Here is a 26188-nt window from a genome sequence, read left to right as displayed (position 1 = left end):
TCACTAGTTGCTATTCCCAAGATTTAAGGAGAGGCAATAAACCAAGCTAAAATATCTAATACTCGCTGATCCTTAGGGCCTAATTAATAATATTAATCACCAATCTCCTCTACCATTCATTCCAGATTTTCTTCATATTTCACTGGCACTTTAGCTGGTCTGGGTTGCTGCCTTGTGAGGTATCTCAGACCTTAATCAAAAGAGATTAGGCCCTCAGTTGTCTTGCTCATATAGAATCCTGGTTGCTGCAATTGCCCACTCATATCTGAGCATGGGGCATCTCTGAGTTCCAGACATTTTTTTTTTCTCAGGTTGTGAAACAGCAGCCCCTCTTTCCTTATGATGATAAGAATTGTATCTCTTCCTGTCTTTGCTGGACCATTGTAATGAGGAATGTGTGGTAACCAGATCACATGTGGAATCAATCATAACTTCTAGTTAAGAGGGATTATGAATTGGTTCCCTGACAGAACCACCAAAACCCATAGCCCAAGAACCAGAATTCTAACTGGAAAAGTCCAAGGTTGTAGGAAAAGGCACACTTTTTATCTAGATGGTTTGTTTTGTCTTACCTTGTTTAAATATTTCAAAATATATGCTTCTCTTCTTCAGTAAAATAGCAAGTTATTGGATGTCACTAAGATTCTCTGAACTTTCCATAAAATGAAACACACTACTATATATATATATAAAATGTTTTAAACACATACAATTGAATAATTGTATATATAATGTTTTATATATAATCCTATCTAATAATAGACAAATATGCAAATTGACCATACCCCCGACACACCCACAAGCCACACCCACCATCCAATCAGAGCGAGTATGCAAATTAACCCAAACCAAGATGGCTACAGCCACAGAGAGCAAGGTTTCCTAGGTAACAGAGGAAGCCAAGCTTTCCGCCTGCCCTTGCCAGGCCTAAGCCTCCACTCAAGCTACAAAGTTTCAATTATAGAAGGTAAACAAATTCAAACAAATGGCGGCAGAATGGAGCTTGAGAGAGCAGGCCAGGGTTGCCGCCGGTAACAGGGGAAGCAAAGCTTTCCGCACACCCTGGCCGGGCCCACCTGCTTAAGGCAACAAAGTTTCAATTATAACCCCAACACAAATGGCTTCTGGCCTCGGAAGGAGCCCCAGGCTTGGCTCCGCTCCAGGCTACAAAGTTTCAATTGTAGAAGGAAAATAAATTCCAGATACCAGGGCCTCTGCTTGGGTTGCCAGGGGGCATGGCTGGCCTGCAAAGCACCACAGGCCCCTTGCTCAGGCCGCCCCACACCCCAAGGGAACCCGCACCTGATCCGGGACGCCCTTCAGGGCAAACCAGCTGGCCCCCAACCCCTGTACCAGGCCTCTATCCTATCTAATAAAAGAGTACTATGCAGATTGATTATCACTGCAACACACAATATAGCTGCCCCCATGTGGTCAAAGATCCTGCCCCCATGTGGACACAAGATGGCCACCACAAGATGGCCAGCAGGAGAGGGCAGATTGGAGGCACCCGGCCTGCAAGGGAGGGCAGTTGAGAGGGACCAAGCCTGCAAGGGAGGGCAGTTGGAGGTGATCAACCCTGCAGGAGAGGGCAGTTAGGGTTGACCAGGCCGGCAGAGGAGGGAAGTTGGGGGTAAACAGGCTGGCAGCAGAGTGGTTAGGGGGTGATCAGGCTGGCAGGCAGAAGCGGTTAGGGGCAATCAGGAAGGCAGGCAGGCAAGCAGTTGGGAGCCAGCAGTCCTGGATTGTGAGAGGGATGTCCGACTGCCCGTTTAGGCCCGATCCCGGTGGGATCGGGCCTAAACGGGCAGTCGGACATCCCTCAAGGGGTCCCATATTGGAGAGGGTACAGACTGGGCTGAGGGACAACCCCCCTCCATGCACGAATTTTGTGCACTGGGCCTCTAGTGTTTTAATAATAATATATATAATGTTTTAAACACATACAATTGAATAACATAAAGGAAAAATGAAATTAAAAAAACAACCCTATGAAGAATGAAGATAAATAATTGAACACAAAATGAGGCATAGGGGAACTGGAAAATAAATATCCAAAGCTGCTGTAAAGTTTTTTATACATAATGCATAAAGCATGGCAAGAATATTAAATAGATAAATTGTTTAAAACTTTATTTTTTATACCCCTGGGAGTGTTTTGGCAGAGGGCCAAAGGGAGGATGTTGAACAAAAGGGAAGCCAAGTAAGTGGACAGGCATCAGGCCTGTTTCCTCACTCAACCACCCACTAGAACCATCAGCTGCAAGTGGATCTCTTTGATTTACATGGGAATTTTGTGTATAGTTTGTTTGGAGGGGGGAGGGTGTCTCTGTTGCTAAAAAAATAAATTACAAAATTAAAACATAAAAAAATAAAAGCAAGTTCAGCCTTTAGTTAAAGCTTCTATTTAAAACAACATTTGAAAGCCTAAACAAGGAGGGAATTTCAACATGGGGAAAACATGCTGAGCCTGCGAGTGGCAGAGACTTGTCTCACTCGTCTTTTTGTCCTACCACAGTTCTGTTTGACTGAGGTTTGTTGATTGAGCAAATGAAAGGTTTGCTTACAGGTTATTCTTAGTTTTTCCTGAATTTGACAAAATATAAAGTAGGATGCTGATTTCTCCCCTAGTTAAAATGGAGAGATCTGAAAAATAAACGAGGTACTACTAAATCCTCTAACCTTGCATGATCTAGATCTGTATTGGTGAAGTCTTCCTTAGGAATACACAAAGATTAGAAAATACATCTTCATATGCAATTTCTTCCTATGATGGTTGATATTATGTGTCAACTTGACTGGATCACAAGGTGTCCAGAGATTGGGTTAAATGTTATTGTAGGTGTCTAGGAGGAAGTTTCCAGAACAGATTAATATTTGAATTGTTAGGCTGAGTAAAGCAGATTGATCTTCCTACTTTGGGTGGGCCTCATCCAATCACCTGAAAGCCTGAATAGAGCAAAAAGGGCTGACCCTCCTGGGGTAATAGAGGATTCTTCCTGCCATACTGACTTTGAACTTGGATACTGTGCTTTTTGTTGTTGTTGTTGTTGTTTTCCAGCCTTTGGACATGAATTGAAACATTGGCTTTTCCTGGGTCTCAAGCCTGCTGGTCTTTGAACTAGGAATAAGTATAGCCTCTCCTGAGACCCCAGCTTGCCAACTTACCTTGAAGATCTTTGAACTTGTCAAGCTATCATACTTTACACACACACACACACACACACACACACACACACACACATTTTATGGTTGTGTTTCTGTGGAGAACCTTTACCAACATACTAATTATATAGGGATTCTATCACAAAGATTTCTCTCTGCTTGGTGCAAAATAAGTTAGAAGGTAAGCTGAGATAAAAACATCTGGAAGATAGTTTGGGCTCCTTCATGGCTTTTTATCCCTCCCACAACATTTTACAAAAACTCTGTTAACTTCTTCAGACAAAAAATGCGTATAGAGATGCTTAGCTTTTCTAAGAGAATTACACAAGAAATCTCTCTAGTTCTGAGGTCAAAGCTCCACATGTGAGCCCCCTATTTTATTAGAAGTCTGAGTCTAGAATGATAAACATTAAAAACTTAGGCATATAAATTCAAAATTATGAAAAGTAGTTACTTTAATAAAGAGTGCCTGGAAATGATAATTAATTCATTTATAAGAATTTTAAGACCAAATAAAAATTTATATACCAAAGGATATGACCCAGTAAAAAAGACATTAAAATGTCATTTGAAATTATTACCTAGGTAAATAGAAATATTTTCCCCCAATAAACTGTACAATACCATTTTTAGAATAAAAATAGAACCTTTTATAACTATCAGAGTCTAAAACTACATGTGGGTATAGATGGATGGAAAGTTTAATGGTCAACTGCTTTCATTATTATGCAAAATTAGACCTTAACTCAAACCCAAAAGAAGTCATAAAAAATGTACTCATTAAGAAAAAGAATTAAATACTAAATTTTCCAAAGAAGAATAGACTACATAAATGACCAGTGGTGACTTCAATTTCATAAAGTGGTTGGGTGATACCATAAAACCGAACGAAGTTCAACTCGATGTCAGGTTTCAGAGTGTTTTCAACCCACAATTCAAACTGTGCTTTAACCCAGACAGGAATAAAAACTGCATATACAAATCACTGCCTTTTTTCCTTCCTTCCTTCCTTCCTCCCTCCCTCCCTCCCTTCCTCCCTCCCTCCCTCCCTCCCTCCCTCCCTCCCTCCCTCCCTCCCTCCCTCCCTCCCTCCCTTCCTTCCTTCCTTCCTTCCTTCCTTCCTTCCTTCCTTCCTTCCTTCCTTCCTTCCTTCCTCTTTAAAGCCTTTTTGTAAATGACAATGTTGTTAATGTTGCAATCCATAAGCCACTATTTCACTGAAAATCGACTAGAATGGTCATTCACTGATTTTCACTTGACATTAAAATAAGTGCATGTTGTACTATGTAAGTGGATTTGTAGACTCAAGGAGGTTTCAAGTTATAAGCAAAGACTAAGAATTGGAGCATAATAACTACAGGATTAAGTTGTAATCACAGAATCTGTTTGTATTTGATAAACAGCTAAATTCTGTCATTTAATTTTAGGTAACTGCATTAAAAAATTAGGAATAAAAAGTATGTCTTATTCTATCTTAAGAGTCTATTTGCTGTCCCTGATAAAGGTGATTGGGTATTTACTTATAAATAAAGTCTTTTTTTATCCTTTGAAGTTTGTTTTAAAGTTATCAAACATGGACAACATTTATTTTTTTAATCTTATAAAGCTCAGTGTTCCACTTATGTTTAAAATGGTGGCACATCAATGAAGTTTCTCATAATTCCACATATATTAATATGTGCCTTTTCATTGTGGGCAGCCATGACAATTACCCACTGCACAGGAAAGCTGGTCAAGGAAGGAAGAGTGCTAGAATGCTCGTTCTCTTTTCATTATTACTGCCCATGATTTTAGAAATTGCAAGCATTTCTGGGCAGTTTCCCTTCCTACTCCCGCCCTTGGGTCTGGAGTGCAGATATGACCCACTTAAGTTTCTTAAGTGGATGGAATTCAGGAGGCCCCACAAAATACTTGGTGGTAGGGCCTTTTGGTGGACACCATAAGCCTTTTCAGGTACAGAATTTATCTCCTTTTTATTTTCAAAAAAATCCTGTGAGATAACTGTTCCAGAGCTGGATGAATAAAAGTTAAACATTAGGTTGCCCTAGGCACATTTCAAGTGCTCAATACCCTCACAGCTATCATATTACACAGTGCAGTTTAGAACTATTCCATCATGGAAAGTTCCATTGAACAACATTGCTTTAGAGTTTAGACAAATGAGAAGGATGTAACTGAGAAGTGAAGTGACCTGTTTAATGCTATATTGCTACAAAGTGGCAGAATCAAGACTTATACTCAGGCCTTGTGATAGCAAATCTTGTTCTCTTTTCCATTTTAATTCCTGGTGAGTATGGTTTCTTCTAAAATAGTAACCCTATCTTAGGAGGACAAGACTGGAATCTTCCACCTGAGGGACTCATCTGAATGTAACTTCCACCCAGGTCCACAGAGCGCTGGTTCAAATATTTGGCTCAAGTGTGCACTTACAGCCTTGGCTACCATAACTGCTGGAAGATCAAACAACAGAAAAAAATTCTTATTTATTTTCTATTCATTCAACAACAACAAAATCGACAAGTTCTTTTTTCTCTGTGGCCCAGAAGGCTCTAACTAATCAGAAGCCTTTCATTCCAAAACATCTGTCCCAGCTACAAGCATCAGCTTTGTGGGAAAGGATACACCCAGCCTGCTTTTCTGCCCACTTGGAGTCTGTGGCACTGTACAGTGAACATACTTACGAGGTGTGCTCGGTTAGTAAGCTAAAGGAGAGTGAAATAAATTACAGACCCTTTTGTATGAAACACTATTAACTGTCAGCTAAGATGAAGAACAACAGTAACGGTTTAGATATATTGCGTGTCTGCTGTGTACATGATTCTTTACAAAAATGGTATAAGTGGTTTCCACATATAAAAGGCCTATGTATGTATGCACCATGGGTTTTCATCAATAGTTCACAATAACCATGCACATTTATTTTTTAACTCCTTCTTTACAATAGAGAAAATTGAAAATTAAAGCGGTCAGATAAGTTTGCCATGTCACATAGCTATGAAGTGGAGTTGGGGAGCCAAGTTCCAAACCCAGAGCTGCACTTACAGACAGACAGACAGACAGACAGACAGACACACACACACACACACACACACACACACACACACACACACCAAGACTAAAACTCTATAGTTGTAAGTGTTAGAGTCTTCTGATTGCTCATTTAATTACTATAGTAGTCCCGTAGACAAATAATAATGTTATTACCTAAGAAGTAAAAAAAAATCTAGAAATGGAGAGATTATATAATGAGAAAAATATATATATTATCAGTATATATCAAATGGCAGATGTAGGTTTTGAACTCAGATCAATGATGATTCCAATCCTGTGCTTTCATCATTACAACTCACTCTCCCCTACTCATTTCATTTAAAATAAAGAATCCTGGCACAATAGACAAAAATGTTTCTGCATGAGTTTTGCCTTTTATGTTTCTGTGGGTATACTGCAATAGCCAAACAGCAAAATCAAACACATATTACTATTGCCAGCTTGGTGATGCTAAGCACTCTACAGGACCTCTCATTAAATGGTCCCAAGAATCCGTAACAATGAACCTAATGGCACACAACATCTGCCTTCAATACTAGGAGTTGGGAGGGCAATAACATACCATACAGTATTCCAACTGAGCATCAACATTCTGTTCATGGAAAAGATGAACAGAAGAAATAATACTAATCAGGTGTGAATCAACAGTGGAGTCCCAATGGGATATTTTTATGCATCCTTTTTGGATCTATAGGACTTGAGATTTTTTCTCTAAGAGAACATGCAAGAAGACAGAGAAAGGAACACAAAGAGAAACAAACTGGAAGAGATGCAACACTATAAAAACACCCATGAGCCCTGGCTGGTGTGGTTAAGTGGTGAGAGTGTTGGCCATGCACTGGAGGGTCTCTCTCACATATCTCTCTTGATTATGGTCATCTTCTAACATTGATTTCATTCTCCTTTAGTTCTCAGACTATCCAAGTGCCAGACAAAATAAATAAAAAATACTCCCATCAAGAAACATCACAAAAATTCTGATTATTGGAGATAAAAGGAAGTTTCTTGAACAGCTGTAAATTATCAAGTATCAGAATGGTAAAAAAAATCAAAGAAGTAGAAGCTAATGAAAATGAAAACATAAAATTCTATAAAATACATATTAAATATATAATATATGTATTCATTATACACATCAAAATACAAATCATAAATAACTCAGAGATTCTTCTCTGCTGAGGAGAGATAAATATTCCAATTATAACCAAAATAATTTTCATATAACATTGGCAGGTGGGTTAGATCTATGGGGCATTGAATTTAAAATGTCATAATGAAAATGTTTTTATTAATCCTATTACACATGAGATAAATACAGAAGATACAAAAATACTTTTAGATTTTTGTAAAGATTTTGCCTAAGAGACTAAAGTGGTCTAGGTCAGTATTGGGTGATAATATTTATTCTCAGCCCATTTTTTATGTACTTTCTAGTCAGGGAAAGTAGAAGAATCTTTTAAGGTTCAATAAAAGACTAATTCCACAAACATCATTATCTGGGATGAGGATAGAGGTGAGAAGGCTGACAGCTCGAGCATCCATTTTCAATATGGGCAAAACCATGCTCACTAACAGGAATGAAACATGAACTGTTAAAAAAAAAGTCAAATAAAAATGCATCTGTATGTAAAAAAAAAAAAAAAAAAAAAGATTTTCAGTGTGCCTTTATTTCTTCCAAGTATGCAAATGCTGGTAGACATTGTAAAAGGCATAGGTTTCACCCATGCCAAGATGCACAGTGCAGAAGATGAGGCTAGAGAAGTAGATAGACAGAGGTCCCGCTTGCCTTGTAGCCCATGGGAAGGGGAAATCTTGTCTAGTGATAGATACATTTTGAAGAAAACAACATAAATTATATTTTAGAATGTCAAACCATGTTGTATGGACAGGCCGGGCCACTGTGTTGCAAAATCCTTCTGTATATCTTTTGGTATAGTGAGGATGTTTTTGAAATAGAATTTATCTGGGTATATCTTGTTGTAGTTTATAATTCTTAATATATACTTTTATCATTGTTTAAAAAGGCATTTATATAGTGTTGTTAGTTTGAAATAATATGAACCCTTTTTTAATGATGGTCACAGAATGCTTTAATGTAAGGTATAAAGTCAGACAGTTAAATATCTTCTGCATTTCCCTAAAACTAGATATAGTGCTTAGAAAACCAAGTTAATGGCATATGATACCATTTAAGTAAACATGTAGAACATGTCTCTGAAACTTGTATTTCTATATAGCAACTAGGTTTTCAATCTGGGATTTTAAAATACCTTATTGACTGACTTTTCTTTGATAAGAATATACTATACTCAAGAAATAGATGGATGTATAACTATGTAGACACACTTATCAGAATTCTAAAATATAACTCTGAAAAAATAAAATATAGAAATATTCACAGTGCCTAGCGAATCTTCAGAATCTACATTTTATAAAATATTAAATATAGTATTCACCAAAAGTGTTTGCCTTTATTAAAATAAAATATTTATCTCCATGAATTTAGTATATGTTCAACACTTATAAACACAAATATCTAAGACAAAGCATGTACATTTTCTCAAATAAGTAGTAATAAGACTTTTAAAGTTTACTAGTATATATCCCAAACTTTATAACATTTTCCTATTTAGATATTTTGCTTCAGATTTTTTATATTTAATTTACAAGATTGTTTTTCTACATGATACACACAATTATTTACATGCTTTATATAAAACCAAAGAAAGTATTCAAGTTAATTGTTATAAAATATTATTATCCTTTCTGCTAAACTTGTAACACTACATGCCAGAAAGTTTCTCTCTTTCTCCACCTCTGGGATCATGAAGAAAATATATATAGGAAAGAAATGAAGAAGGAAAAAAGAGAAAAATACATGATATACCTCAAACTAATATTTTCCTGGGGAGTATTATGGGTCATGAGGATCATTTTTTCCTGAAATACTCCATTTAAAAAACCCCACTTTGTTCCATTATAGGTTTTCAAATATCATTTTCTAGTGTAGAAATGAATACCTTTTAGATAAAGCCAATCACTGTACGGCGACCAGAGCCTCCCATATAGACATGTACGTGTGCACACCACGTTTTAATACTACATTTGTAGCTGTTACAGAGCATCAGTTCTGTGGGTACAATCATTTTACCTAGTAACTGTCATATTTCAATGTAGATTGAGCACAGGAAAACTTTGAAGTAGTACAAAAGCTGAAGAAAATACTCAAAATAAAAAAAATATGTGGCAACACTAAAACAAGCAGTAAAAAACTTTATAGGTGGTAGTTTGGCAAAACTTACGTAACTTGTCTGCAAGCAACCCAAGTTGAAGGACTGTAAAGCTTGAAGCATTATAAACACAGGCAAACACACAAACACACACACACACACACACACACACACACACACACACACACACACACGCCCCTTCTATGTATTTAGGATCTCTGAGCTGTCTTCAACACATCACTCACGTTTTCCTTCCATTATAATAATGCCATAATAAAACAGTTGCCATACCTCCCCCCGCCCCCCCCCCCCCGCAACCTTCAAGTATGCTTGATCAAGACCTGGTCTGCTTTTTAATGTCCAATCCCTGATGTATCATGGTTGTAGAGCAATTCAGTAAACTTTTCAGAAGCAAGGCCTAATACTGAGTACTTTGCAAGCAGAACCTCCCCTCTTCCCTTCTAAACACGTGAGTACAGTTTTTCAAGGCTGTCACCAGAAAGCTTCTTCTGGAAATCTGCATTTTATAACATTTTCAATCAGCTTGTGTGACTCTGTAACCTGAGCCACGGATTCCAAGGAAGTTAGGCCAATGGCAGAAAAGTCATTAGTGGACTGTTGTATTATCAAAGGCCGGAACTCATGGTGGTTGGGATTAGAGTAGATGAAATGAAAATGTAAAAAAATAAATGTGTTTGCAAGAAAGTGTGGGGATGGAAAGGGGGTTGAGGCAAGTAAAATAATTTTAGGGATCTGAACAGACTAGGGTTAAAAGAAGCTGAGAAAAGAACTTCAGAGTAAAGCTCTGTCCAGACTGGATGTTCCACCCAACCAAGAAAAATGTTGCAAAGTCCTTTTGCAAGGCAATGTCCCAGTCTCACATTCTTAATTTAATTTATTATATTATGTCACGTCATGTTAATTTTATATTTATTTGTCTATTATATTCACTTGTATTCATTATAAATATAATTTTTAAATTACTTTTTCAGTTGGATGGCATATAGCTTCAAGTAGATTTTCAAGGAAGTTTTGTGGGTGACATTCTCTGAGTTCCTGCGTATTTAAGTATGACATTTCTGTTGCCTTCATTCATAAAAAATTAATAACCTGACCCTATATAATAAAGCAGGGTCACAGACTTTTCCTCTCAAATATCAGTGGATGTTATTCCATGGGCTTCCACAGAGAAGTGTAAGATTATCCTGATTTTAGATTGTAAAAGAGAAAAAAAACAAAACTGCATAAGTTTTCATTGTTTTGCTTTGTTTTTAAAGCTTTTGCACTAATTGTTCTTTTCAAAGACCACTTAAAATTATTTGGTAGTTTACTGCTTTGTGCCCTGAATATCTAACACCTTTCTCACCATTTAAACATTTTTTTCACCTTTGTTTAGCATTTGAGAGGAGCGTACTATGTTTGTCTTCCACATTACTGAGATGATTTCTCAGTGTCAAATCTTCTCTGCGGGCTCTGTGGATTTAATTTGGCTGCTGCAATTTAAAATTTCATCATTCCCTACATTATCCTTTCCTTCTCAGCATGTTCCCTAAAGGGTGATGGTTCTTTTCTTATGGCTCTCTCATCCTGTTTCATAACAACCACACCTTCTTATACCGTACTCTGCTGAGATAACTAGTCAATTTTCCTATTTTTTCCCCTGTATTTCCCTTTTGAGTGCAGCATGATTTTTTTCTCATTTTCTTTATAAAAATTACAAGATTCATTATTAAAAATTTTAAACACGTTCTAATAATGGGAGATTTACACAGCAAAAAAGTTGGAGAAACCAAAATGTATATGGAATAGGTTGGTCATCATCGTGCCTAGCAAATCTTCAGAATCTATCAGGTTTTTATAGTTTATTTAGTTTCATAGGATTGAAATGGGATTTTCTTTTCTGAGCAACTCCCAGTGTACACTGACAGTCCCTACTTCTGCCCCTTGAAAGGGAACTTTATAATTTGGAAGCATTTTTCCTCTGTCTCCACAAAAACTGCTCACTACCCCCTTCTATGTGTTTGCAATTTTTGTTTTTGCTACAAATGCATAGCAAGAAAGAGATACAGAGAAAGGCAAGAGAACAGAATGGATAGATGACACTTTGGTGTGTTAAAAAGTAATAATTATAAAGGCTATGCATACACAAATTCCATGACTTAGTGGCTGCTTTCTCCTTATTTTCTACTCCTCATCCCCCCCTGGGATTTATTGTCAGTGACTGGACAGACAGAGAGGTATGAATGGGGGTGGGGTGCAGGGAGCAGTTAGAGAGAGCACTGGGGAGGCCTCAGAACTAGTAGAAGGTCAGCTGCTCAGCCTTTATGGGGTTTCCAAACTGATGACAAAAGACAGATTGGGGCAGCAGTAGGGGTCGGGCTCTTAGCTTTCTTTCTCACTAGCTTGCTGTAGTTTTAGGTGAAATGGTATTAGTGGTCCATCAATTATGTTATACATAATATTATGTTAATCATAGATTCCAGTGTTTTCTGAAAGCTCATCATTTTTCATTCTGTGTCTTTATAGATATCTTAGTGGGAATTTAGGACTGGCTAAGTTAGATGCAGTTTTAAGTCCATTTTATAGGGTAAGGCTTAGCCCTGACTTCTTTAACTCTGAGAGTCTTGTTACAGATGAGTAGTTCCTGTGTGGTTTTCAACTGAAATAAAGGTGCTGGGTTCTGCCTGACACCTCTAATTCAGCTTGTCTATGGTGAGTCCTTCCTCATTTTATAACCCCTGTGAGGAACAATTATTCTCTCCATCTTTTTTCTATCAAATGTGACCTTTACATGACTCTGGTTGGAGTGGCTCTTAGTGTCCAACAGTCTGATTCTTTTATGACTTTGAAGATCCAAATTCATGCTTCTTTAATGCGTAATCATGATTATTCTTCCTGGGATTTGCTTTGCCCACCCACTACTCTTAATACTATCTCTAGGAGGGTAAGGATTGAATCATTTGGCTTATATTAATTCATTCTTGCAGCTGGCTCCTATAAGTAGTTTGCTTAACTTTCTGTACATCTTACAGCTTCTCTTGGCCTCAGTCAATAGCTGTTGCCTGATTTCTGTGGTTGATTATCTTCACTTTGCTACTCTCAAATATCACCTTCTTGTCCCTCATTCAATCTTTATTTCCCTAGATCCAAGAAGTTTTCTTATAATCCAGGTTCCTGTCTGACTTTCCCTAAAATTCAGATTCTGTTTTCTTTTTCTTTTCTACTCACTTGTGCAGCCATTCCTACCTACCTTTGTAAATACAATGACATACCGCTTAGTGATGGGGATGCATTCTGAGAAATGTGTCATTAGGTGATTTGGTCATTGTGTGAACATTATAGAGTCACTTACACAAACCTATATGGAATAGTTGCTACACACCTAAGTTATGTGGTCTAGCCAATTGTTCCTAGGCTACAAACCTGTATAGCATGTTATTGTTCAAAACAACTCAAGGTTAAATCAAGCACAAGAGAATATGATGCAACCAAGAGACACAGTAAAGAAGAGATGTATGAGATTGATTTCAGCATAACATGGCATATTGTTTTACAGCATATTTTAAAATAAGTAGAAAGAGTAGACTCTCAAACAACAATAAAAAGTATCTATACTAATAATAGAGGAATATGCAAATTGTCCAGGACTTCATCACAGTAACAACCAAACAGTAGGAACAGCAGGCTGCGTGGGGCAACAAGGCCGACAGGGGAGTTAGTGAGGGACAACCAAACAACTGAACAGCAGGCTGCATGGGGCGACCAGGCCAGCAGGGGGGTTAGTGAGGGATGACCAAATGTTTGAACAGCAGGCTGCATGGGATGACCAGGCTGGCAGAGGGGCAGTTAGGGGCGACCAGGCCAGCAAAGGAGAGAGTTAGGGGCGACAAGGCCAGCAGGGGAGGGCAGTAAGGGGTGACTAGGCCAGCGGGGGCAGGAAGTTAGGGGCGACCAGGCCAGCGGGGGCAGGAAGTTAGAGGCGACCAGGACGGCAGGCAGAGGTGGTTAGGGGCGATGAGGCAGACAGGCAGGTGAGCAGTTAGTAACCAGTGGTCCTGGATTGTGAGAGGGATGTCCGACTGCTGGTTTAGGCCAATCCCCAGGATGGGGCATAAACCGAAGTCGGACATCCCCCGAGGGGTCCTGGATTGAAGAGGGTGCAGGCTGGGCTGAGGGGACCCTCCATGCACGAATTTCATGCACCGGGCCTCTTGTAGTGGTTGATTATCTTCACTTTGCTACTCTCAAATATCACCTTCTTGTCCCTCATTCAATCTTTTTTCATAAATCAGTAGCCTAATAATTTATTACATTATCAAGTCTTATGGACTGTAGTGTTGTAGTTTCCTAGGACTGGCAATGCAGTGTGCTTGTTTACACCAGTGTCATCACAAACACACGAGTAATGCCTTGTGCTGGTATGATGTTCTGACTGCTGTGACATCACTAAGCAGGCAATAGGAATTTTTCAGCTCCATTATAATCTTATGGGTCCACAGTTGTATATGCAGCCCATCATTGACTGAAATGTTATGAGGCTCATAATGATACTGTCAATACTGCCCGATTTAACCAGCCTTGTCCATGGTGTGCTCACTGGTTTATGTCAATATGGCATCCCTGGAAACTGTAGAGTATACCAATACTCTTAAGTAACTTGATGTACTAATGTGTGCATTAGGCATAAATCCAAATTTTGAACATTTCACACTCTGCTGTGTATTTTAGCAATTAAAAAAATGTTAACTATTAAAAATATTTGCTAATTTTCTGAGATTTGGGGCCTTAGCAGTGTTTAGTATAATATAGTATTCAGCATTTTTAAAGTCACTAGAGGCATATAAGGCAGGAAACAAATTGATTAGTCACGGCTCAGAGAAATTCTCATCAACTACCCACTCTTACATCCTTTTGTTTCATTATAGCAATGGATTTAATTTTGTTGTACAACAATACTGTCCATTTACATAGCATACTTTATCAATCATCTTGAGTTTTTAGACCAACAAATATCTGAGAGTCTTGTTACAGATGAGTAGTTCAAAGAAAATCAAGAAGGAATTTTTTACAGAAGTGTAACCAAAAACAGATGAGGTAAAGACACAGGGATTATTAGCAAGGTCAAAGCTCAGGTTATTGGCTGGACTTCAAGCTATTTAATAGAAATATAATGCACACCATAAAGGAGAGTCACATATGTTATTAAAATTTTTCTAGTAATCATATTCAAAAAATAAAATACAGCAAGTGAAATTAATAATATTTTTATTTAATCCCAATTATGAAATCAGTCTTTTGTTTGTTTGTTTGTTTGTTTGGGTACTAAAAACTCAAAATCTGCTGTGTATTTTACATTTATATAAGATCTGACTTGGACTACTTACACTTTAAGGGATTAATAGCCACACAAGGCTAATGACCACCACACTAAACAGGTCTAGAATTTCATGTTATCATGATCCTTTAAGAAAAAATATTTTATAGAAAAAAATAATTATTAATGCAAGAGACAATCATAATTATTTTCTCTTACCTACACAAATCTTCTTTTATGTGAAGAGAGATCAATTCCTTAGGAACATGGAAAGAAAGTATGCTCTCAGACATCTGCTCCCGGATTCGCATCCACTTATTGTCAGATGTGGGAAATCTATATAATTTACACACCGGGTTCTTTAACACTGAGTAGAAGAAAGAAACAAAAGCTTGAGGGTTAAATTATAAAGATATGCACACTATATGAAGATGAATTAACAAAATCATTAATCAAAGTATTTTCTAATTATTTATTCAATCAAAATTTGTTTTTAAATAAATCATAATCCATTAGTGTTTTTGAATTTCTAAGAATTTTGTTCTTTCATCTTATTTTTTCAGTAGCTTCTTGAACATATAGTCTTTATCAAATTAAAAAATAACACATCAAATGCTAATTCATAAATATGACAACTGTGGCCTCCAATTTATCACTTATTAATTTATTTTTCTTCTAAAGATTTCCTTAACACATATGTATTTATAGATATAGATGAAAATACATGTATTTGTACATAATACACACTTTGAAAAAATATATTTCTGAATTTCTTCTGATCACTCTTAGTCAACTTTACCTATTTATATAGTACCGTGGTCGGCAAACTGCGGCTACAAGCCACATGCGGCTCTTTGGCCCCTTGAGTATGGCTCTTCCACAAAATACCACGGCCTAGGAAAGTCTATTTTGAAGAAGTGGCGTTAGAAGAAGTTTAAGTTTAAAAAATTTGGCTCTCAAAAGAAATTTCAATCATTGTACTGCTGATATTTGGCTCTGTTGACTAATGAGTTTGCCGACCACTGAAGTAGATGACAAGTATAATATAGTATTCAGCATAGTAAGCTTTATAGTATTTTTTTTTTTCCAGTGGGGTTTTAAATGACCCCATTCTTAAAAACTATTGATTTCTTAAATGTCAGAAAATTTATTCCATGGTTTACGATCTATTAAAATCCAAATATCATACATAGTTTAGTGCCAATGAGTCAATAACACACTTTCCTGGAACTGCATATTATCAGGAGCAAGACAGGGAGACTATGAACAAACTGTATATTCAGAGTAGTGGGCAGTGATTAGGGGAGAAGTGACAAGATCATGCCATCAAGGGCTTTAAAGATTTAAAGAAAATGTGTAGGGCCCGATATGAAGATAATACTTGATTCTATTGTGTGTGAGGCCAGCACTCCTCCCATATTCCCAAGCCATGTATTTCAGGGTAGAATTTTATTTCTCTTCCCTCTGGCAACCACCACACTGCTGTTTGGCCAACACTTATTTCTTGTATTTTTTTTATAATAGTCATGCTAATAAGTGTGAGGTGATGTCTTTTTGTGATTTTGATTTATATTTACCTGATGTTTAGTGATATTTAGAATGTTTCTATGCACCTGTTGGCCATCTGCATGATTTATTTATAAAAATATCTTCAGATCATCTACCCAGTTTTTAATTGGATTGTTTGTTTCTTTTGCTATTGATTTGCATGCGTTCTTTATATATTTTGGATATTAGTCCTTATCAGATATATTTTCTTTTATCTGAAATATTAAAACTTACAGCAAGTCTCTGAAAAAAATCTATGATATTTCATTCATTTTTAATGTGACAATGTTTCAAAGATATAAGAATTTTACTACAACATCTATTGTCATATCTCTAGAGTTGGAGAAGGAAAAAAAGGTATTGAATTCAATATAGTGTCAGTCAGGTTAAATCACTCCCGGGATCTCATGAATTCTAATACAGTTAATATGATCAGGAATATAAATGCATCCTTTTATAGTAAGACAAAAACTTAATCTCCAAATGTCCAATTTTTTTCTTACTAACCTAAGTAAATATTCAGCTATTTGGTTTATCTATACTCAGTATATGTGCAGCTTTTTAACCTCCTTTATTGTTAGGAGTATACAGAATCACAGCATCCTTCAAACCATGATTAAAATCCTTGCATTTTTCTTGCCTTTTATCCTATCTAATAAAGAGGGAATATGCTAATTGACCATCACACCCTCACAAAGATGGTGGTGCCCACAGCCAATAAGGAGGGAATATGCTAATTGATTGACACGCCCTCAAAGATGGCACACCCACATCCACAAGTTGGTGACTCCCAGTCCCCTCAGCCCCGCCGGGGCAGCAGGCGTGCTGCACAGCTGGGCCCTCCCCAAGACGGGTCTGGCCTCTCTGTGCGCCTGCCTCCTGAGTCCCCCAGTCCCCTCAGCCCCCAGCCACTCAGGGCTGGCCCGAGGTGCAGGCAAGCCTTGGATGGCAGCTTCCCAGCTGCCCAGGGCCGCCCGAGGCTCAGGTAACCAGGGCCGGCTGAGGCTTGCACTGCTGGCAGTGCAACAGCAGAGGTGTGATGGGGCGTCGCCTTCCCTTGATTGCTTGGCTGCCTCCTGCCCCTGAGGGCTCCCAGACTGTGAGAGGGGGCAGGCCGGGCTGAGGGACCCCCCTCCAGTACATGACTTTTCATGCACCGGGCCTCTAGTAAAATAATAATTATATTTAGAAAATTTATATTTTATATTAATTCATAAATGAAACATTCTTCATTTTCTGTTATCACAAAGCTAGTCCTTCAACTTTTGATTTTATTGTTTTTGTTTTAATGCTCTTCATTGCATTCTAAATATAAACATTTGTTGAAATGACTTCAGCAGAAATCAAGGGCAGTTTGATTAATGAGCTCCAGTGCTGTTCTCTGACCATCCGGTGCATGACATGCAAGGATCCTATGGGAACCTGCTGTTTATAAGGGAAACACATGGGGCAAATAATTTAAAATATCAGACAACTTGATCATCCAAAAAAATTCTGAATACTGTCTCCTGTCTAACTTTTATGGTATGATTCTGAACTTTTGAAACTCAGAGATCTCCAAATACCAGTACTAAATTTTATATATTTGTCAAGATCTCAACTTAGACATAGTATGATATTCTTTATTCCAATTTCATCCATCAGGATTCCTTATCAAACACCTACTATGTATAAGCAAGAACACACCTACTCTGTATTCTGAAATAGCATAAAAAGGTGCATGACTTAAAAAATAATAATAATGGCCTGACTTAACTTCCATGAAAATTTGTTTCACTGGTTACAAAAATGACCAGATAAGATGTTCTCAACTCAAATTTCTTATTGGGTGGATAGTGGGGAGATTTTGACATCCTTACATAAAAGAAAGGCATGGTATTCATGCATCAAATATTGAACAATGAGCCATAAGTGATGAATGTTTTTGTCACTTTTTAAAATGCTTCTCCCCTATCGCAGAGATAAAATTCTGACAGTTCTGCACATACACTCTGGCTGTGAACTAGTAAATGAGTCTGTCATGTTCAGCTCTGGCTTTCCACAGATGCCACGACTTATCTCCAGAGCTTCCCAGACAAGAAAAAGCTAAAGGAGTTCATGACCACCAAACCAGTATTACATGAAATGTTAAAAGGTCTTCTTGAAGAAGAAGAAGAAAAAAAAGATAAAAAATATGAACAATTAAATGGCAATAAAATACATATTTGTTGACAACAGAATCTAAAAAACAAAATAAACGAACAAGCAGAACAGAAATAGATTCATAGATACAGAGAACATTTTGATGGTTACCAGATGGGAGTGGGCTTGGGGGGGATGGGTTAAAAAGATAAAGGGATTAAGAGGTGCAAATTGGTTGTTACAGAATAGTCTTGGGCATGTGAAGTATAGCATAGAGAATATAATTAATAATATTCTAATAACTATGTATGGTGTCAGATGGGTATGAGATTTATCTGGATGATCACTTAGAAAGTTATATAATGTCTAATAACTGGGGTATACACCTAAAACTAATATAATATGCTAACTGTAATTGAAAAATAAGAAAATGATTTTAAAAAAAGAGATACGTTTCTGACCATACAATAAGCTCAACCCAGCAATAATATCTATCTAACATCTATTATAAGTTCTTCTTAAAGGCAGCCCTATGTATATCCCCTGCTTTTTCCAAAACAATTACTAAAAATATCATGTGACATATTCTTCCAAGAGAAGAGTGGTGGAGACATTCTGGACCATATCTTGGTCTTGTGATGACTTAATAAGGGTAAAGTTCTAAGCTGGTCCAGAGAGAGATACATTTCCCTTCAGGCCTACCCCGTAAGGTGAACAAGCATAGGGACAGAATGTAAATGACAGATTTTACCCACAAATTGAAGCACAACTCAAATTTCTTTTTTGTCTCCTCCAGACACTGTAACAGGGTGTATTTAACAAGATAATGTGCCACCTATTTTTTCATGGGCTTCAGAAATTGTGAAAGCCCAGCTGCTCCAATTCTGAATTATCAAAGTAAAGATGTCAAGAAAATGGTCAAGCTACCACATTGACAACATACACAAAAAATTTGGCTGCTGAAGCAACCTGCAGGAAAAAAAGATAATCCAGAGAGCTATCATGGGTGTGATTTTCTCTTTTTTGTGTCTCTGTTAAAGTTGTCAGTGGATTGGACAAAAAAATTTTGAAAATCTGGATTCTGAATCATCAAAAAGCCTCATTCCATCAGGTTGTCTTTAACATATTTCTCCAGAGGAAGCTCATCTGTGATTATCTTCATGTAATTCCTTGCTTTCAGGAGGTGGTTAGAGTCACGTATTTAAATGGAATCTGACTTTATTGGCTTTAAACCTTACAAAATCATTATTTTAATGTACTACAGGTTCTTGTAGAGAATCTATTCATTCTGTAGCTTTTAATTATGCAGTTGTTTAATAGTTCAATTATTCAGCTGAATGTACATGCATTGCCTATTCTCCAAATGCTACCTTATACTTACTACAGATAAGTCTGAATAATCCAATTAGACACTGACACTCTGTATTTGTACTTGAAAATATCTTAGATTTATATCCATCTTAAATGTAGGTTGGTTCTGTGTAAGAGTGGGTGAGAATCGAAAAACCTAACAGAAATCACTAAAACACTATCCTAATCATGGCTAATAGAAAAGAAAAGGTAAAAAAAGAACATGACAGGAGCTCTGAAAATACATCAAAGAAATATATCTTTAAGAATACTAAAGATGAGGAAGGAGGCCTGGGGGGCTGGGTGACATGGGTGAAGGGATTAAGCAAAAACAAACAAACGATCTGGCTCCTTGGCTCAGTGGTCCCAACCTATGAACCAGGAGGTCACATTTCAATTCCAGGTTGGGGCACGTGCCCAGGTTGTGGACTCGATGCCAAGTGTGGGGTGTGCAGGAAGCAGCCGATCAATGATTCTCTCTCATCATTGATGTTTCTCTCCCTTTCCCTTTCTCTCTGAAATCAATAAAAATATATTTAAAAACAAATAAACAAAAAAATCTCATAGACACAGACAACAGTATGGTGATTATCAGAGGGAAAGTAGGGAGTGTAAGGAAGTCGAAGAAAGGAAAGGGGGCATAAATGGTGATGGAAGGAGACTTGACTTTGGGTGGTGAACACACAATACAATATAGAGATGACGTATTATAGAATTGTATACCTGAATATAATTTCATTAAGTAGTGTTACTCCAATAAATTCAATAAATTAAAAAAAATAAAGATGAAATTGTTAAAAAAGGTACTCTGAAGAAAATTTTAGTTACTATTCTCTAGGTTTGTCATAATATCTAAATTGTTATTGTAAGTTGTTGTGTTTTAAACACACACACACACACACACACGGTAGAAATAGGATATAAGCTGAGTTGGACAAAGTGCTAGTCTAGCTAAACCCATAAGCTCTTGACCCTTCATCTTCAATTCAAGACCAAGAATAAGAAAAATATAACAAATATCAGAATAAAACATGAAAATAATAGTTGTGGAGCTTAGTCTCCAACTGGAGATCACATGTGAGTTTAGTGTGCAGAATTTAGATGTTATATTTTGGTGGTCAAGAAAATAATTTGTTTCACTTCTTCTAGTTTGATTTGTTCTCTTTAATTCTAGTTCAGGCATTAAATCAGGGACAAAACTAGAGCAGGTAGACGTTGGCTCATATTTCATGCTGAGCAACCTGGAACGACCTGTAGTATACCAAACTCACACTGGTTCTTGCCAATGTGCCTCTGTTCAAGGCATTCCCTGCAACTCAGAGAAGCATCCCTCTTTCATGGTCACCTTCCTATGTACTCAGCTCAGCTAACTTCTCCCCCAGGAAGCCTCCCTTGGCTTCCATCCCCTGCCTCCCCCCAGGTGTCTCTCCTTTGTACTCGCCATTCCCATCTCCTTCGTGGTTCTTACCAGTTGTGCTCCAATTTTCTGTTTACATTTTTGTGTTCCCCCCATTGGAATGTGAACTTTGTAAAGGCCAGGCCTGTGCTATTTTCCTTGTAGAGTAAATGCAAACATTCCACAGAAATGAGCTTAAACCTTGCATCTCAGATGTTTCCCAGCATTGCTACCCCCAAGGAGAACAGTGAGAATACCAACTGTGCATGAAGAGGGGGAAATGCAAGAGGGAAGGACATAAGTAAAACCTCACTTCAAGGGAGAGCACAGGCATCACAATGAAGAAAGGAAAAACCTCCCGGCCGGCATGGCTCAGTGGATGAGCATTGACCTATGAACCAGGAGGTCAGGGTTCAATTCCCAGTCAGGGCACATGCCCGGGGTTGCGGGCGGGTTGTGGGCTCGATCCCCAGTGTGGGGCCTGCAGGAGGCAGCTGATCAATGATTCTCTCTCATCATTTATGCTTCTGTCTGTCTCTCCCTCTCCCTTCTCTGAAATCAATAAAGTATTTTAAAAAGGAAAAAACATAGTTAAAAGAAAGGCCTCCTTACATTTTAGCCACAAAAACTTTTTGACTACATCATCTTCTTGCCTTATTTTTCTTCTAGTTTACCTAAAGTGGGCAATGGAGAAAATAATGTACTACTTAGAAACATAGTGGAAGCATTTAAAGGTGTCTAAGAGATCACTCCATTGATTATTAATTAGATAGTGAAATTCACTCTTCCATTGAAGCTACTTAACATCCTAAATATATTAGCACATAGTAATGAATATATATGGGAATTCCAAAAGAGCAAAGTTAATGGACTCCATCGCATTTTTTAAAACAGCAAAGGGCAAAGAAATCTGTTGAGTAAGCGTATAGGATCAAGAGCCAATGTTATATGCCAAAATGACTCCAAATTTTACATATTAGATAGTTATAAATACAAGGGCAAAATTGATTTAAACTAATATGGATGAAATACAAGACATATTTTTGTTGATACAAAATGGTATCATCTAAAATTTGACAAGGTAGTAAAGTTAGTGCCTAACGAATGAAAAGAAAAAAAGAAAACTGGGGATTTGTTTTTGCCTGGAATTCATAAGGGTGCAAATAAGTATAGAGGGAAATTTCTAACAATCTCTCAAAATATTCTTAGTCATGCATTGCTTTTGATGGGGGTATAGTGAGGAGAATGTGACCCCAGTATTTAGCTCAGTTGTGTGATATTGTGAAAGGCAATTAAAATCTGTGCTGTTATATGAGGCAGAAAACATTTCATAAATGAGACTTTGGGAGTGATCTGTAAGAAAAGCAATAAATTATTTTATTTGAAACCTAAATAATTACATTTGAACATGTTTCTCATGGAGGGAATAACAGTGCAGCTTTTTATTACCTGAAGAAAATATTCAGAGATATGCTTGTTATCAGCCATTCGACAAGCATTTATTGAGTTCCTATTGTATTCTGGCCCTTGAGATACAGAAATAAATAAGCGATGTTCTGTCTTCTTAAATAGTTAATAATCTAGCATCTGCTGCAAAGCAGCAGCAGTAAATGACTTAATATTATTTTTGAGGAAAAGAATAAAAGATATGGTGGCCTATTTTGAGAAAAAGGTGTGATTCATCTGTGAAGCAAGAAGTAAAAATACCATGAAATTCTCCAAATCGGGAGCACTGCATGGATTTAGGACCGAGGGCAGGGAGTCCCCTCACCTTTGCTCAGATCCCGGCTTACACAGTCATGAAAATTATCGCTGTCAGACACGCCCTTTGTGAATGTGAAGGACAGTATCCACGTTGATACACAGTATGAAAGTGGTCTTTAGAGAATAGAAACGATAATTTCATGACTCAAGAAGTAGGGAATTCAACCGAGGAAGATGCTGTATCAGATATAATGCTTGCTGACAGGGGGAAACGCACTCAAAATGTGAAGATATTAGGAAACTTTGGGATGGGGACCATTAGCTCCACAGTTCTGGCATAGTAAGATAAGGGTCCACGGAAATACTTTTACAGGGGAAATTGGGAGGATTAAATACAAAGAAAATTGTCATCCTGACAACAATGTAAAAAGATATATCTACCTGTGGTAAGGCTTATTAAATATAAATAACTCCTGAGAAAGACAACTGTCAACGACAAAGAAGTGATATATGCCTCCATGTGCAACTGATTACAATGAATACCTGTATGAGATATTTATAAAAAGAAGAAAGTCATAGCAAAAACTAAACTAAGCTCTATCTGTTCCAAACATCTGTGAGCCAAAAAGGAAGTCAAAGCCTGTCCAAGTTGATCTAGTCGTTTTTAAAAAAAAACTGATGTGCAGAGAGGTTGACCTTTCTGCCGGGGTCACACTGATGGTTGGCAAATCCAGGCTTCGACACCAACTCTCACAGCCCGTCCACGGCTCTTACACTGTAACCGCTGGAGCCCGCTGGTTCCTGTTTTGCTGGAGACAAGGTGTCTCCGTTGATGTGATTTAACAGGACAGATGAGAGACCTAACTGTCTTGTGCTTCTCTATGTTCAAAATTAACTCCCCCTGTGTCCCCACCCCAGCAACAAATAGATTTAAGTGTTCTTACTACCATTTTGCTTAAGGGAATGAGCAAAGAATTAAAGAGGTAGAACTAGTGTTTTAACAACTTTATGAGTTCTATAATTAGAAAGTCCAACTAAATAAGAGGTTTACATTTCTAATACTTACTGTCTTGCAGTGTGTCTTGTTTCAGAGAATATAAAATCCAAGAGCTAAAAGGAATTTGGTTTCCCATGGGGTTGAGGTACTGCTATATCTTTCTTACGGAATTGTCGATTCCGCCCACTCCCCCTCCTCATCTTTTCTCTCCTTCTGCCCTCAATCCCCCAGACTCCCAAGTACACATTCAACTTGCAAGACAAAACAGGGCACGAAAGAAGTGAGACCTTAGGGGGAAGAGTTTTTTCTTTTTAGTCTTACAATAGATAAGTGAATTTCCTGAATTATAAATGAAGCCTCTGGAGATATAAATAGAATAGGGAAGAGCTGCTGAGAGATATGACATTCTCTTCTTCTCACTCAATAAGTGCTTCATAACTCACTGGAGGCTGGCAAGTTCCACACAATACATGAAGGCACAGGCTGAGAAGGATGTCAATAGCTCCCTTTCCTTCAGATTTTTAAAAATGCCATATGGGAATATAATGGGTTCATTCCAAAGTCGCCAAGTGTAGATAGATAAATAAATAGAACAAAAGACAAAGGTACACACAGGCCAAATTCATACATATTCTATACCTGCACAATGCATTTTTATATTCTGAACAGAAACATTTTATGGTGGTACTTAGTTATTTTTTTAATACTTTTAAAAATCTAGTACACAGTGAATTCGATGGTTGATGTATCATAAAATTGTACACAGCCTATATAACTTTGTTAACTGATCCATCCTAATAAATTTAATTTTTAAAAAAATTAAAATAAGTGAGATCATGTGATATTTGTCATTCTCTGCTTATCGTATTTCACTTAGCATAATAGTCTCCAGGCCTATCCATGCTGTCTCAAAGGGTAAAAGATGCTTACTTTTTACAACTGCATAGTATTCCATTGTGCAAATGTACCAGTTTTTTAACCCATTCATCTACTGATGGGCACTTAAACTGCTTCCAAATCTTAGCTATTGTAAATAACTAGAGGAATGATGCATGAAATTCATGCAAGAGTAGGCCTTCCTTCCCCTGGCTGCCTGCACCGGCTTCCATCTGGCACCTGGGACCCAGGCTTCCCTCACAGCCCCGGCTTTGTCCAGAAGGTCATCTGGAAGGACATCCGATCTAATTAGCATATTACACTTTTATTATTATAGATGCTGCTATTAGCATAGGGGTGCATATATTCTTTCTGACTGGTGTTTTGGGTTTTTAGGATATATTCCCAGAAGTGGGATTGCTGGGTCAAACGGCAGTTCCGTTTTTATTTTTTTGAGGAAATTTCATAGTGCATTCCCACCAGTAATAAACTAGTGTTCCCTTTTCTCCATATACTAGCCAGCACTTGTTGTTTGTTGGTGTGTGTGTATGTTGGGGGGGGGGGGGGAATGAAAAGAGATAAGCCAAAGAACTTACATACTTACTAGAGGCCCAGTGCATGGATTCGTGCACCCATGGGGTCCCTCAGCCTGGCCTGTGCCCTCTCGCAATCCAGGACCCCTCAGGGGATGTAGTAGGGCTCAAAGTGGCAGGCTGCCAGGGAGGAGCAGGAGCCCGGGCCTGGCACCACACCGCTCCTGCTCATCCCAGCCCCACTGCACCTTCCACGGGCTCGCACTCAGTCAGTCCCAATTGGGAGAGGCTCACGCCACCGCAGCGGCGCTCACTAGCCATGAGCCTGGCGTCTGGCACCTGTCAGTTAGCTAAGCAGTGCTCCCGCTGTGGGAGTGCACTGACCACCAAGGGGTAGCTCCTGCGTTGAGTGTCTGCCCCCTGGTGGTCAGTGAACCTCATAGCAACCAGTCGACCAGTTGCTTAGGCTTTTATATATATAGATATGCATAGCCCATAGACAGAGACAATAGGGTGGTGAAGACCTGGAGGGGGTGGGGGAAGGGGCTGAGTGGAGGGAGATGGAAGGATGGGAGACATCTGTAATACTGTTAACAATAAAAATACATATTTTTTAAAAACACAAAAAAATCTAGCTTTTATAACATTTGACTGTCATTTAGTCTTATCTCTACCTAATAAAAGAAGGCTAAGAGAAAATGTGTGTGGCAAATATCCTTGGTTCGGAGTGCTCCTCTGGGTTGACTAGACTAAGGAGATTGAAAAGTGTCATGGAACTAAGTGGAGCATCACCACCAAAACTGTCACTTCCATGAAAAGAGAAAAGCAGTAATCAATCATCTCTCACCCCACGAAGGAAGTATATTTGAATTGCAGAATGCAGCTGCTCCCATCAATTCCATG

At 38.0% G+C, this 26188-nt stretch overlaps 1 protein-coding gene across 5 annotated transcripts in view; it reads right to left on the bottom strand.

The window, feature by feature from the left end:
* The window catches only part of INPP4B (inositol polyphosphate-4-phosphatase type II B), a 564192-nt gene that overhangs the window by 133958 nt on the left and 404046 nt on the right, over positions 1-26188 (bottom strand). For all 5 annotated transcript variants that reach the window (XM_079772160.1, XM_079772161.1, XM_079772164.1 and 2 more), the window contains one exon: positions 14980-15127. In XM_079772160.1, the coding sequence (XP_079628286.1) occupies positions 14980-15127 (148 nt within the window). The remainder of the gene's footprint in view (positions 1-14979; positions 15128-26188) is intronic.

The sequence above is a fragment of the Cnephaeus nilssonii genome (assembly GCF_951640355.1).
Source record: "Cnephaeus nilssonii genome assembly, chromosome: 5".
Lineage (NCBI taxonomy): Eukaryota > Metazoa > Chordata > Mammalia > Chiroptera > Vespertilionidae > Cnephaeus > Cnephaeus nilssonii.
This window is presented reverse-complemented; position numbering and strand designations above follow the sequence as displayed.